Genomic DNA, 15,503 nt, shown 5'->3' on the forward strand with positions numbered 1-15,503 from the left:
AAATTCACAAGCTTTCGGAGGCTTCCTCCTTCGAAGAAGGAAGCCTCCGAAAGCTTGTGAATTTCAAATAAAATTGTTGGACTATGACTTGGTGTTGTAAAATTGTCTACAATTGTCAACCCCAGTCCATCACCGGCATCTCCACATCGAGATTAAATATGACAGATTTTACATGGTGTATGTAAAGAGCAGATTTAATTTTCTCCTTCCATGCTTTCTTATATTCTTATTAAAATTATTGGCGTGTTGTGGATGAATAGCAAAACTATACTTCAACATCAAGCTATCCATGACATTAGATTCAATAGTTTTCTAACCATACATGCTCTATAGAGATGGATATCAGTGATTAGTGATCAGGAACAGCATTTGTTGGTAAAAGTGAAACCCTGCCAATTCAATTTTTGCCAGGAAAACACAAAGCCATTACAGGACCTGTATCTGTGCAGCACTTGGTGACTCAATTTTCCCAGTTTGACACTGATGTTGAAATACGTTCCATCTACTTTACGTGAGGTTTCTCACTAAATGCTACACGTTCCCTGAACATACTAACATCCCAGTTAGTTCAATTCAGCATCTGTAGAGTTCCTTCACTATCAATTGCTTTGTTAATATTCTATAAGAAAAACAAATCCATATACATCAAAAGCATTGCTTTTGAAATGCAAAATAGTTGTTCACAAGCCAAATTTAAAATTAAATCATTAGGCAAGCTTTTTAAACTGACTACTACGGGAAAGAGCAGCCACTTAATAATGATTTCAGGTAGTACATTTATGTGTTTAACAAAAAAAATGGAAACAATTAAGAACGTAGAAAATTAGCTTACCAGTCAAACAAAAATATTTCTTCATAATTTCTCCATCCCATAATTGTATTTAACACGTCTATAAACAACTGGTCATCCCCAATGTGGTCAGCCACATTGGTTCCTTTCTGTAGGCAGCTATTTATAACGACAAGGCTTCCAAACCCTCCTGTAAATTCAATGCAAGGATACGTTTTATACAGATAAATATATCTGCACATTCATAACCAAATAAAATACAAAATTATTTTAAATCACTGAAGGAAACTGAGCACAAAGCTCAATTTAAAAATCAGCCAACTGGAGGCGTTTTGTTTTACTGGTGGTAGTCTTACATTTTTGGAGTATGAATCTACTGGAATGTTCAGAAGTGGGAGGAATATGGCAGTTACTCATATTATGGAAATTTTTGCAATCAGTAAACAAAATATAATGAGATTACAGATTTACAGAGCATCGTGAGAGTGACCCCCGGAATACTTCAAAAAAAGCACGGCAGAGCATCGCGAGAGAGGGATCGATCACGCTAATAGGGGTATACTACAGACCGCCTAATAGTGGAAGGGAAGTGAAGGGAGAAATATGTAGGCAAATCTATAAAATGAGTAAAAGACATAGAATGATAATCATGGGCGATTTCAACTACCCCCAAATAAACTGACAAGAGGTAGTGAAAGGGGAAAAGAAAATGGAGTTTTTACAGTGTGTACAGGACTCCTTTCTTACCCAGTACATAAAAAGCCCGACAAGAGAGGAATCACTGCCAGATCTAGTAATAAGAAATGAACCAGTTAAGAGAAATGTCTTTGGGAACATCTAGGCAATAGCGATCACAACATAATAAAGTTTAAGATAATGATTGAGAGAGACACACAAGTAAGACCAAAGTAATAGTTTGGAAAAAAGCTAATTATGAGGGGAATGAGGATGGAACTAGGGAAGGCAAGCAGAATGTATTTCTCCTGAACCTTTTTGATCACCTTTTTAAATATTTCCCACAGCTGTTCTATCTCTTTGGAAAAAAATATTGACAAACAAAGGGATAGAACAGCTGTGGGAAATATTTAAAAAGGTGATCAAAAGGGTTCAGGAGAAATACATTCCGCTAAAAAAACAACAAACTAGCCAATAATAAAGCACCATGGATGAACAAAGAGATAAGGGTAAAATTGAAACTATAGAAAAAGGCATACAATAAAGGAGACAATAAAAAGGAATATGAAGCGATTAGGAAAGAAGTCAAAAAAACAATTAGGAAGGAAAAGAGGAACTATGAAATGAAATTATCGAAGAATATAAAAGGAAATAGTAAAGTATGCTACCGACACAAATAACAAAAGGAAAATTCAGATTTGCCTCAGTATTTACCAGGGAGACTAACAAGGTGGACACGACATTAGAAGAAGAGATCAAAAAAGATCGAGGCATTTAAGAAAGAAAGGAAGGAGATAATTGATAAACTATACAAACTTAAAGAGGATAACACCCCATGTCCGGATGGATTGCATCTGCGCATACTAAAAGAAGCTAGGGAAGAAATAGCAGAGGCACTATTGTATACTGAAATTCAATAGAAAAGGGAATTGTGCCAGAGGACTGGTAGACAGCTAATGTTATTCCTATATTTAAAAAGAGAGATAGAACAAATCCAGGGGGCTACAGACCATTTAGCTTAACGTCAATGGTAAGAAAGATACCAGAATCTTTACTCAAAGATGTAATAGAAAAACATCTAGAAACTGAAAATATAATAAAGAATAGTCAACATGGATTTCAAAAGGGAAGGTCATGTTTAACCAACTTTAATGAATTCTTTGAAGAAGTAACAGAAAGAGTAGACAAGGGTAATAGATGCAATATACATGGACTTTCAAAAGGCCTTCGATAAGGTACCACATATGTTAGACTCATGATTAAGGTGGAGTCAGCGGACAAGTTGCAGAATGGATAGCAAACTGGCTACAAAACAGAAAACAGAGACTAGGGATTAAAGGTAGTTACTCAAGCATGGATAGGTGCTGGGACCACTGTTGTTCACCATTTACATATATGATTTGGACTCAGGAATTGGAAGTACTATATCAAAATTTGCAGATGACTCCAAATTGGGGAGTATAGTTAATACTGAGGAAGGCTGCGACAAAATACAAGACGACATTAACAAACTTGCAGAACGGGAGTGTGAATATTGATAAGAGTGAGGTGGTGCATTTTGGTAGGAGGAATAAGAAGGCCACCTACTTCTTGGAAAATAGGAGTCTAAATGGGGTAGAGGCGCAAAGGGATCTAGGGGTACATATTCACAAATTATTAAGAGTAGCAACGCAGGTTAACAAAGTCTAAAAAAATGCAAACAAAGCACTGGGTTTCATTTATAGAGGAACAGAATTCAAAAGCAGAGAGGTTTTGTTAAACTTGTATGAAACCTTGGTTAGATCACACTTGGGAGTACTGTGCACAGTTCTGGTCTCTATATTACAAAAAACATATAAAGTGCAAAAAATATTTACAAGAATGATACCAGAATTGAGAGGGTACAACTATCATAAAAGACTGAACAGGCTGGGGCTCTTTTCTCTAGAAAAAAGACCGAAAGGTGACCCGATAGAGATCTTAAAATTTATGAAGGAGTTTGATAGGGTAGATGTAGAGAAGATGTCTCCACTTGTGGGGGAATTCAAAACTGGGGGCCATAAATATAAGTCACTAAGAAATCCAATAAGGAATTCAGGAGAAACTCAGAGTGGTGAGAATGTGAATCATGCTACCACATGGAGTGGTTGAGGCAAATAGCATAGATTCATTTAAGGAAAAGCTAGATAAGTACATGAGGGATTAAGGAATAGAAGGATATATCAACAGGGTGAGATGAAGTAAGGTGGGAGGAGGCTCATGTGGAGTATAAACACCAGCATAGACCTGTTGGGCCGAGTGGTATGTTTCTGTGCTATAAATTCTATGTAATTTCCTCGCAAACTTTTTTGTAAAACACCCTACACTGGAAAGGTCAAAAGATTACTTGTTTTTCTCTGGACTATGATTTTGAGGCATATCTATTCCATTAGCAACTTATCTAGTGAACCCAACACATTAGTTTAATGCATTCTACATTTCCCTGCAGAAATTCCTTTGGCAAGCAATGAATTATTGACAAACTGCTCTATGTTGCTCAATACTGTATTCTAATCCTGTAATACCAGGCAGTGCTGCTAACAAAGTCTGCTTGTATCTGACGCTCTGGGATAAGGCCCAGTTAAATCAGGTTCTGCTTCTGATTTTCAGATTTGCCCTTTTTAGCAGAAGTCACTGGTTTGCAAACAGGAATGGAACCAGGGCTGGTTTCCCAACTTCTACAAAGGGACACTGAGGTCAAATGTAGTGTCCCTACTGTCTCCCCAGCACAGACCACGATGAGAGCCTCAGACTTATTGATCTGTGTGGCTCAATTATACATTGCCTTCATCAACTGAGTCATGGGGGAAGCCAGAGATAGAGAACTTCTTGTTCTTATTCGTTTTAGTTTCTCAAATATACCGACACCTGGTTGTATTGATTATATAGTTTAATTAGCCAATATTTTGATCTGTGCACTACTGAAGAATGCAAGCGCCAAGATATCTGTCGATACATAAAAATTCTTACGTGGTTCGCGTGTTCCATTGAAAACTACCATGAAAATATTTCCTATTGAGATTCCTGTATTGGAATGTCTGCACATGCCTGTTAAATTTCAGAGTGACGCCAGGAGGTGGTGCTCTTAATAGGAATTTTAGTGTTCATTTCATTACTTGCCTGTGATGGCCCCCTATCAAACCATCACGTGGTGCTGTATTATCTTTCCCCATAAATAACTGAAAATACTTTCTGGAAAAAAAATTCTCCTGCCATTTTTTTTATCAGCAGCTGGAATCTCCATGTCCAAATAAGAGTTTAAATAAAATTCAAAAATTCAAAAATTATATCTTTCACAATAACAAGATCCAATTTATCCATTCAGTTGTCTTTTGTATCTTTTAATGCCTTCATTAAAGTTGTTACTTAAAGGTCTTAGCCTCTCCCAAAAGCCAGGGTTTGGACTTAATATTTTCGTCCCGCATTGTGACTCAGTTAGCTGAATTTGGATTATGCAGTCTGAGCATGTGCAGTGTACCTAACTTCCCAGGATGCTCCAACACCAGTCAGCTGAACTGGTGGAATACTTTTTTTTAGATTATGTACAGTTGTTTTTCAAAAGTATTTGAAGAGAAGTTAGAGGCCTAATTTCAAAAACTTTATTCAAATACAGTTTGTATGGAGCGATTTTTGTAAACACGATGCGTGTGTGCGAGTGTGTGAAAGAGTGAGAGACACACACAGAAGCAAAGACACACAGGAACAGTGTTTATCCTCATAAGAATTTTAATTCCTTTTTTAAAAAAAAGTTTGCATTTTGAAAGCAAACAAAGTTTCTCTGAGGGAAATGTATAGGTGAGGAGGGGAGGGGAGAGGTGCAGGAAATCAGTTGAGGGTGAGGGGCATCATATCTGTCGCCATTTGCACTTGGGGAGAGCAATTGGGAGTGAGGGGGGAAATGGTTGGATGGTTAAGGGCGAGGACAGCAACAACAGAGTGAGGGAGAGGGAAGGATAAAGGGGTTGAGCAGGTAGTTCAAAGGGGAAGAAGGATAAAAAAGGAAAGAAAAAAGAAAAAGCAGAAACAGAAATAGAAGCCGAGGATATGATTGATAGAGAGAGAGAGAGAGAGAGAGAGAGACAGTAGCAGAAGAGAAAGATGCAAAAAGAGTTCGGGAGAAAAGGGAAAGAGAGAGATTGAAGCAGAAGAGGAGAAACAAAAAGATAAACAGCGACAAAATTGTGACAATGGGAAGCAAGATTTGTGGACAGACTATGTCTGTGCTATATGTAAGTCTTTTAATATACAGAGATGTAGGTATTTATTGTTTTAAAAAAAAGGGACTATTACAATAAGAACCCCTTTTAAAAAATCAATTGAAAATTAGCATCTATCTTGATATTACCATTACTGTGTTTTTTTACAGAACTGAGTTTCAATGATATTAATGACAGGCAGCCCTGTCTCAGAACTGCATTGAAGTGTCAACTGAGATTAGGGGCTCAATTCTCTGGAGTGGAGCATGAATCAACAACCTTCTGACTCAGAACAGAAAGTGCTACCATTGAGCCAAGACTAAGACCTTTCTTTAAAGAAGGATAGTGTGGTAATAAAACAAATAAGGCAAAACACTGACCATCAATACTGGTAATATCTGTATCCTTGCTTGTAGAAAGTTTTGCAGTGCACTGCACCACAAGATGATCTATATCTTCCTGGAGAAGAGATGGAACAATACTTTGAATAGTGTGCAGGCTTGCCTCAGTCAAAGGGAAAAATCTGGAAACAGAAATTCAAATTGTTTAACAAGGACTGTAAAATACATTTGTCAGTAGGTACCCACAGCACCATCTACATTGGAGAAGGACCTTTAGATCTCACAGGTAAGTAAGCAAAAGTGCAAGCCCAGATTGGAGACCAAGGCCAGGATTTCCTCCTGCACCTCCATCATCGCCATAACCCTGACCCAGTTTCCTAAGTTGGAGTTCATCCTGTATACACAGTGGGCTCTTGGCCAGGAAGGAGTCCACCATTTCCCAGCCACAAAATCCTAGCAATGCTGAAGTGGGACCAGGAGCAGCAAGGCAGTTAAAGGGGCAGAAGCACCCAAAGATTGGAACAATGGCATCCTTTAGGGGCAAGAATGAAGGGAGAACACGCCAATACAAGGCACTCTTCATTGGGGGAACCCAAGTTTGTTACTAATGCTTCCTGGGGCCTACAACCACCAATTTCCCCATCATAGCCCCAGAAAGTGGCAACACCTGGGGCATAAGGAGGAAATTCACTGGGAACCTAGGCCTTGCCAATGCCTCCTCTCCACCCCCTCCCCACCCCTACCACCCTATTTGCATGCAGCGGGTGGGGAAGGATCAGCCAGCAGCAATCCTGGCAGGAGAAGGGAAATCCCAGTTAGGGCATTGAGGCAAAGCAGGCACCCACGTCCAAATATTCCCCCCTTCTTCATCAAAATCCTGCCCAGATCAGACAGGATTGCGGAGGAAAATTCTGGTCCAAGTGTGGAGGGCTCAAGCAGAAGTAAGTAAAATCAATAGCAATACATTAGTGTGACAATAATAGCATACTGGAAATAGGCTCATCAGGAAAGAGGTTACTGGAAATAGGTGTTACTATTACAAGAAATGCTGCATGTGCAAGACTTAATATGTCTTAATAAAATGTTTAACATTTGCCTGAGGAAGGAGAAAATCTCCGAAAGCTTGTGAATTTAAAATAAAATTGCTGGACTATAACTTGGTGTTGTAAAATTGTTTACAAGACTTAATATAGGTATGGAAATATTATAATAAATAAAAGTTTTAAGAGTGTCTTTATTAGAAAAGAAATTTTTAAAAAAAAAAATAAAAGTAAGTCATTTCAAATCCAAAGAGAAACTTCCCCAGCAACAGAAAATAACTAACTGCCCTCGGGAGTGACGATGTGCGAAGTGCAATTGGCTTCTAAGTGACCGTAGGATGTTATAACAATTAGACCTAATGGCCATAAAGGGACAAGTCCCTTATAAGTGAATACTGTTATTATGCAGTATAATTCTGTTGGTCCTTATAAACCAGTATATCCTCCGCCACACCATAAGCAACACCACGGAAGATCCATTAGTGTTCGGTGAAATACAGAATTTTGAATCCATAATGGATTCTTTCAGACAAATAAGGAAATACACCCAATACAGCTCTACCCTCAAGATGACAGCATGTTAACAATAAAAGTAGGGAAACATTACATGTGACTTTAAACAATAACTGAACTAAAGCTTCTTGAACCAGGTCAAACCCTTACCTCTCCACTGTAATGTACATTCGTTTTAGGTCACAACCACCATCCGCTTTCGTTTGGGCAATAAACTGAGAAGCAGTTAAAGCCCAGAGTAATCCACTGTCTAGTGATCTATTTGGAAGAATTTTTTAAAAATTAATACAAGTCCTTATAGATTTTTGTTAGGTAAGGGTATCAAGAGATATGGAGCAAAGGCTGGTAAATGAAGTTGAGGAAATTGAATGGTGGAACAGGCTCGGGAGCTGAATGGCCTACTCTTGTTCATGTGTTCCTTTACAAAAAAAATTAAGATAATTTCCTTCCTGTAATGTACAAGTTTAACTTACTCAATTGATCAAATATAGTTGAGGAATAAAGTGTGCCTGGTTTGAGGTAATTTATCAGTAAATGGGGATTATTAAGGTTTTTATGTTGATTCCAGTGAACTTTGATTTCACTCAGCATCATCACAGGTGTTGTTACTTCTCTTTATAAATTCAATATTCTTTAGATACATATTGGGATTTAAATGTTACATTTTCTCCTTTCTACCAGAGATTCATTTTTAAAATCTCATCAATGTCACCATACAAACAATTATTATTTTAAACAAAAATGTTATTTTCATAAAAGTAATAACTGCCCTAATTTTATATTGGGCCAGATTTTGCTGGAGTGGGAAATCTCGGAGCGTACCCAGTTAGTTAGACTTGTTTGTGCACGTTTAGGTTTTTAAAAAATTTGCCCACGCAGTTGCTGGAAGTGCGAGCTGACAACGGCACAGCAAGGGTAACAGGGCATCTGGGACCTTGGTGAATAACATCATCAAATGGGTACTTGCCTATTAATTATTAGTTAACTTTCTGTGGCGAGTTTAATGGGCAATTAACGTGCAAATGCAGCAACTTCATGAAAATCACAGGGACGCTAAGTGCGAGATGCCGTTCTCACGAAGCTAACGGCGGAGCGGCGCAAATCGGCCAGCAACTTGTGCCGATTTGCAATTCACGGGGTATCTCTTCCTTACCACAAGTTGCTGGCCAATTTGTGCATTAATAACGGTGTTCATCATTCAGATGCCGTTATTTTTCAGCAAATCTGGCCCAACGTATCTGTTTTCTGTCTTGTGACCAAATAATGATCAACGCAACCACGGGAGCTTATTAGACATATATTTTAATAACATAACCCAACTCACTGTTATGATTAATCTATTATTAAAGGAGAATTTGGGTATAGGGAGAGGAAAGAGGTGCTTTATGCTGAAAGTGCCTATTCTGTTATATCCCTCAGTTTCCATTTTCTCCAGGCATCGTGTAAACAATAATCATGTACTGAACAGTATCTTTGCAGATCAAAAAGACATTGAGATATTGGATATGTGCAGTTGATACTATTGCTGGATTCAGTTAAGCAGTGTCTCAAAAACACATTTTTAGGATCTTTATCATTGGTACATGCTGATCAGGAGCCAAGAGTCACATTATATATCGATTACTGGCTGAGAGCATAGCAAAACCAGACAGTTGTTAATACAGAATTATTGTTCACATTACAAAAAGTATTTCCCCCTACAGTAATGTTCTTTTTATTAATGACATACAAAAATTACAGTACATCACCAGAAGTCAAGATTACTTCAACAGCACCTCCCAGCCCCATAACCTCCATCACTGAGAAGGACAAGGGCAGCAATGTCATGGGAATAACATCATCTCCAAGTTCCCCGGTTAGCCACACTCCATTGTGATTTGGGCATATAATCACTGTACTTTGATTGTCAATGGGTCAAAATCATGGCATTCCCTACCTAGCACCATTGTAGCAGCACCATCATTGAGAAGAGCCACCATCACCATCTCAGAAGATCTCGGGATGGGTGGCCATGCTAAAGTTACACAGACCGAAAGAACAAATGAAAAAAAAAACTCCATGAGGTGAATATATTCCATAAAAGACTAAGGGGCTAAAATTCCAATGACCCCACAGCTATTCAAAGTGAAGACCACTGACCGTGTTTCAAGTTGCAGTGACAGGGTCATCAACATGGTTGGAGTGGGTGCATTGTGTCTGTAAGGGGGCAACAGCAGCATCCATCCCAAATGAGGTCCAAAATGTCAGAGTGGCACCTTGATGCTCTGATGCAGCACCTCTTCATCTCTGCAATTCCAAAGTAACTATCGAGCCATCCCTTTCGTTGATCCCCTCCAATATCTGCTACCTCCAGCATTCTGGGACCTTTACTAGGCCCATAACGTAACCCACATCTGCCCTCAGCACGCACGGGTAGAAAATCCGTGGCTAGCCAGATTACTCCCCCAGCCAGATCCCGGTAACATGGTGGGGGAGGGAGTCAATAGATTTGCTTATAGCTCTCCTTACCGGCCACCTCTCCATGGGGCAGAATCCAATGGAACCGAGCTCCACTCCATTTTCTGCCCCCACCCTCCAGGAAGTCTCCAGGAAAATCTAGGCCATTGTGTCATCTGTCAAATACACAGTCCCTGTCTCTGCCTGCTTGTATCTCACCATAGTGAATTTGTTCTGCTCAACAATTTCACTACTTTTTCTCTTATAATCTCACCTCTTTTTCACACTAGAATTAGCTGCCCCTTAATCAACATTCAAAACAATACAACAAAATATTACTAGTAGTTACATGTGCATTTTTACCTTTGCTGGTAATGAACATATTTTTACAAGTTTACACACATGAAGTTGTAACTTAATTATTAGATTCCATAGTACAATGCAATAATATAGTTTATAAAAGTTAATATAATATACGTTGAGTCACAGAATCAGTTTGATTACCTGCTAAAGAGAGTTTCACACAATGTGCTGCAGGCTTTCCTTAGTCTCTCATGTGTAATATCAAATTGAAGTAGCAGCTCATGGTATTTAGAAATAGTAGGACAAAAATCTTTCATTTCTTCACACCACTGTAAGGAGTAAAACATCTCTGCAGCAACTAGCAAAATCAAAAACAAAACGTGAGAGGTTCCATAATTCCTCTGCATATGAAATAAAAGTCTCAGACATGCCAAGATTCTCTTCATTTAAATGCAACATTGTACAATATTGTAATAATGCGGTCACATTTTTAGAGCAGCAAACCAAGTCAGATCAGCTGCACCGATCTAAAAGCAAAAGCTAAACAATCTAATTGATCGTGATCTCCAACATGAAATATATACAAAAGCTTCAAAATGTGATTCATGCCACATTCTTAAGTATAAACAGTACATCTACTAACTCTCCAAGTATACTTTCACAACAAATCATTTTTAATATAGTGAATGAAAATGAACTAAACTCATATTCTTCCCCACCCCACCTGACAGGGATATCAGAGATGATGATAGGAGGGAACATTTTGCTTGAGACCTGAAGTGGATTGGTGACAAATCATTGGATGAGGAGACAGTTACAAAGGTCTCATGAAGAGTCTTGTATCAGTACCATGAAAATAAGTGCAGCCAGTAAAATAAGGTCATTTAGGTAGTATGTGGCAGATGTTGGAATACATTCGTGTAGGGAAGGTTGTTGGCCAATGGCCTACAAACTCTCACAGAAAGTAGTGTGAATCCTTAAAATCTATCGTGGTGACCACTGGGAAATCAGCAGAGCAGGCTCAACACCTGAGGCATGGTACTCCAGAGACATTAGGCCTCTGCTTTAACTCGTTTATTTTTCAAGCCTCAACAGCAAAAATACTGTTGTTGAACTCAATGTGCGCTCATAGGATTAACATGGATGTGGTACTATTTACATGATTCTCTTACTCATAGAAACAGCAGTTTTATGGAGCAGATAGAAGAAAAATCATAAAACAAATCAAATATGACATGGGGAGCACAATAATAAAAGAAGAAATTACACAATGGAATGACGTAAGGCAGTTTTAAAGGGGCGTGTCTGAGAAGGTTACCATGCAATCTGCTAACTTCCTATCATTTCTTTGCTTCAACATACAGGAGCAATGAATAAACATAAATGCAAGCAAACAGATGCCCGATTATAAAACACAACGTACGATAACCGTGCAAAAGACCATTCATTTTAAATCAGTATGTTAAAGATAATCTTAATATATTGCAAAACCTTTTCAAAAAAGTCAATGTACTGAAATAATCTGCTTTTGCAAAAGGCAATTAACTTGGTGACTGATCAGCCCTTCTCTGCTAACTGATGTATCATTAGCTAGAACTGCTAAGTGTTAGATGACTCACTTCTTCAACATGGCAAGTAGATTTTACATCCTGTAAAGTGGTTATGTTACAACGTCAACTATTGCAAACAAAGGTCCTACATCCTGTAAAGCAGTTATTTTATTAACATTAGCAGTCATTGTGAGAACCAAAACTGCTGTGGCAACTTTAGTCATCTGACACATCTGGTGAGAAGCAATGGGGTAAAAGAGACAATGTGCACTGGATTTTCAATAATCCAAAGAGATGTAGCAGCTCCTCAATGTAAGTTTATTCAGAAAATAGCTGAAGTCATAAAGACCAGGAAGGTTCCAGGTTGGATCCCAGTCTGTGCTGAGTTAGTGGATCTAGACTGTTAGGAGTGCTGAAATTAGTCTTAATATCTCTGGGTTACGGAGGTGCAAAAATTTTCCAAAGTTCTTGTTCCTGGAAGTGCAACTCGATGAATGTCAGGTGAGGTCAGGATGTGTTCAGCTGTAATTATGGAATAGCCTGCTGGCATTTAAAGTCAAGGCTCACACATGAATAATAATCACGTGAGCAATGTATCAGTGGGCGACCATTTTAGTGAAAACCCAGCAAGCAGTTAAGATAACATAAATATGATCCGAGTAACAAGATCAGTCCTCAGCTGCAAGAGGCACAAGGCCAGGAGAGCGTAGAGTTCAGCATCAAAGGGAGTACTGAAATTTTCATTTATTTTACTGTATTTTGATTTAATTTATTTTACTTCATTTTAGCTTTTCAATACTAGAATCTGTTTTAAAAATGGTATAGTTGGTGTCTTATCTGTGAGCTGGTTTGAGCGGGTAATAGGTTAATTAATTAAATAGGCGGTGTGATTACCTGTTCTTTGATTGGCTATTTTCCCCCATGGGAGTTGAGCTATTGTCTAAGTTAAGTAGTAATGAGCTGAGCAAGGAGAGATCAAGCTCAGTGAGGTCAGTGGAATGTGAGAGGCCAGGAGAATGTGGTGTTTAGCCTCAGATAGAGAACAGTGTTGAGGTGCAGTTGGATAGGAGTTTTTCTATAATTAATACTGCTGTGAAGTCAGTAAGCAGAGGTTCATTCTTTGATGCTGTGGGAGTTCAGGCTAATACTATCTATATTTTTAGGTTAGAGCCAAAGGGACAGCAGCACGAGGGAACTCTTATGATTGATGTGGTATGCGATATGCAGGCCACCTTGGCTCCTTAGTGTACCTGGGGCAGTACATTTCCATTATGCGTTGAGAATGTAGTCTCTGCAGCCCAGGATCTGTCCAACAGATATGTAATGTTGGGCAAGTATGAGTGGAGAGTAACTCAGAAGGATGGTCCTAAACAACATTGTGGCAATGTGGAGAAAAGGACTATCGGTGGGGGGGGGGGGGGGGGGGGTGAGGCAGGTGGACTGCAAGAATAAGAGAGTGGTAGTAGTAAGAGATTTTAAAATCAGGGGAATAGATTGTCTTTTTTGCAGTTGTGACCAGCAGTCCTGAATGGTGTGTTGCCTCCCTGATGCCTGAGTGAAGAACATCATGGGATGGGTGGAAACATTTTTGGGAAGGGAGGGAGAGCAGCCAAAAGTCATGGTTGATGGTAGAACCAATGACACAGATGTTTGAGGTCCTGCAGAGGGCATTTTAAGGAATAAGGCGCTAGATTGAAAAACAAAACTTCAAGGGCGGTAATCTCCAGATTGCTTCTTGCTGGACAGGTTAAGGAGAGGATGCACTGATGCACTCTAGGCTGTTGAAAAAACATAGGAACAGGAGTAGGCTATTTAGCCCATCGAGCCTGTTCCACAAAGTCAGAGAGGAAATAGCATAGACTCTGGCCACAATTTTTCAATCCTCTAAGTATACAAATTGGGACTGGAGAGCAACCAGTGCAAAACCTCTGTTCAAGAAGGGAGAAGGATAAATTGAGTAATTATAGACCAGATGGTCTAATATTAATTGTGGACAAACTAATAGAATCCATAATTTGAGATAGCATTAGTGAACATTTAGATATATGTGGGTTAACCAAGAACAGCCAGCATGGATTCATGGAGGAAGAGTGAAAAAGGAGATAAGAGGGGCAAAGACAGAATATGAGAATAGACTGGTGGCTAACAAAAGGGAATCCAAAAGTCTTTGATAGACATATAAATAGTAAACGGGTAGTAAGAGGACGGGTGGGGCTGATTAGGGACCAAAAAGGAGATCTACGCATGGAGGCAGAGGGCAAAGCTGAGGTAATAAATGAGTACTGTGCATCTGTTTTACGAAGAAGATACTGCCAAAGTCATAGAGGAGGTAGTTGAGATACTGGATGGGCTAAAAATTGACAAAGAGGAGGTACTAGAAAGGCTGGCTGTACTTAAAGTAGATAAGTCACCCGGTCCGGATGGGATGCATCTTAAGTTGCTGAGGAAAATAAGGGTGGAAATTGCAGAGGTGCTGGCCATAATCTTCCAATCCTCCTTAGATATGGGGGTGGTGCCAGAGGACTGGTGAATTGCAAATGTTACACCCTTGTTCAAAAAAAGGTTGAAGGGTAAACCCGGCAACTACAGGCCATTCAGTTTAACCTTGGTGGTGGGGAAGCTTTTAGAAATGATAATCCAGGACAAAATGAATAGTCACTTGGACAAATGTGGATCAATAAAGCAAAGCCAGTATGGATTTGTTAAAGGCAAATCGTGTTTAACTAGCTTGATTGAGTTTTTTTGATGAGGTAACAGAGAGAGTTGATGATGTGTATATGGGCTTTCAATAGGCGTTTGATAAAGTGACACATAATAGGCTTGTCAGCAAAATTGAAACCCATGGAATAAAAGGGGCAGTGGCAGCATCGATACGAAATTGGGTAAGTGACAGGAAACAGAGTAGTGGTGAACGGTTATTTTTCGGACTGGAGGAAGTTATGCAATGGTGTTCCCCAGGGGTCGGTACTAGGACCACTGCTTTTTTTGATATATATGTTAATTACTTGGACTTGGGTGTATTGGGCATAATTTCAAAATTTGCAGATGACACAATGCTTGGAAGTGTAGTAAATAGTGAGGAGGATCGTAATAGACTTCAAGAGGATATAGATAGGCTTGTAGAATGGGCAGGCACATGGCAGATGACATTTAACACAGAAGTATGAAGTGATACATTTTGGCAGGAAGAATGAGGAGAGGCAATATAAACTAAATAGTACAATTCTAAAGGGGGTGCAGGAACAGAGACATAAGAAATAGAAGCAGGAGTAGGCCATCCAGGCCATCTGGCCCCTCAAGCCTGCTCCGCCATTCAACAAGGTCATGGCTGAACTTCTACCTCAAAGCCATTTTCCTGCACCATCTCCATATCCCTTTATGCCTTTAATATCTAGAAATCTATCGATCTCTGTTTTGAATGTACTCAATGACTGAGCCTCCACAGCCCTCTAAGGTAGAGAATTCCAAAGATTCACCACCCTCTGAGTGAAGAAATTTGTCATCTCAGTCCTAAATGGCCTACCCCTTATTCTGAGACTGTGACCCCAGGTTCTAGATTCCCCAGCCAGGGGAAACATCCTCCCTGCATCTACCCTGTTGAGCCCTGTAAGAATTTTGTATGTTTCAATGAGATCACCTCT

The 15,503-nt window shown here is 39.3% G+C and overlaps 1 protein-coding gene across 1 annotated transcript in view; it reads right to left on the reverse strand.

Annotated features, from left to right (window-relative positions):
• The window catches only part of ltn1 (listerin E3 ubiquitin protein ligase 1), a 122,375-nt gene that overhangs the window by 28,986 nt on the left and 77,886 nt on the right, over positions 1-15,503 (reverse strand). The window contains exons 17-20 of the mRNA XM_067992747.1: positions 10,514-10,670; positions 7,724-7,831; positions 6,060-6,202; positions 833-980 (exon numbers count right to left, since the gene is read on the reverse strand). Coding sequence (XP_067848848.1) covers positions 833-980; positions 6,060-6,202; positions 7,724-7,831; positions 10,514-10,670 — 556 coding nt within the window. The remainder of the gene's footprint in view (positions 1-832; positions 981-6,059; positions 6,203-7,723; positions 7,832-10,513; positions 10,671-15,503) is intronic.

This window comes from Heptranchias perlo, chromosome 11 (assembly GCF_035084215.1).
Source record: "Heptranchias perlo isolate sHepPer1 chromosome 11, sHepPer1.hap1, whole genome shotgun sequence".
NCBI classification, from domain to species: Eukaryota; Metazoa; Chordata; class Chondrichthyes; order Hexanchiformes; family Hexanchidae; genus Heptranchias; species Heptranchias perlo.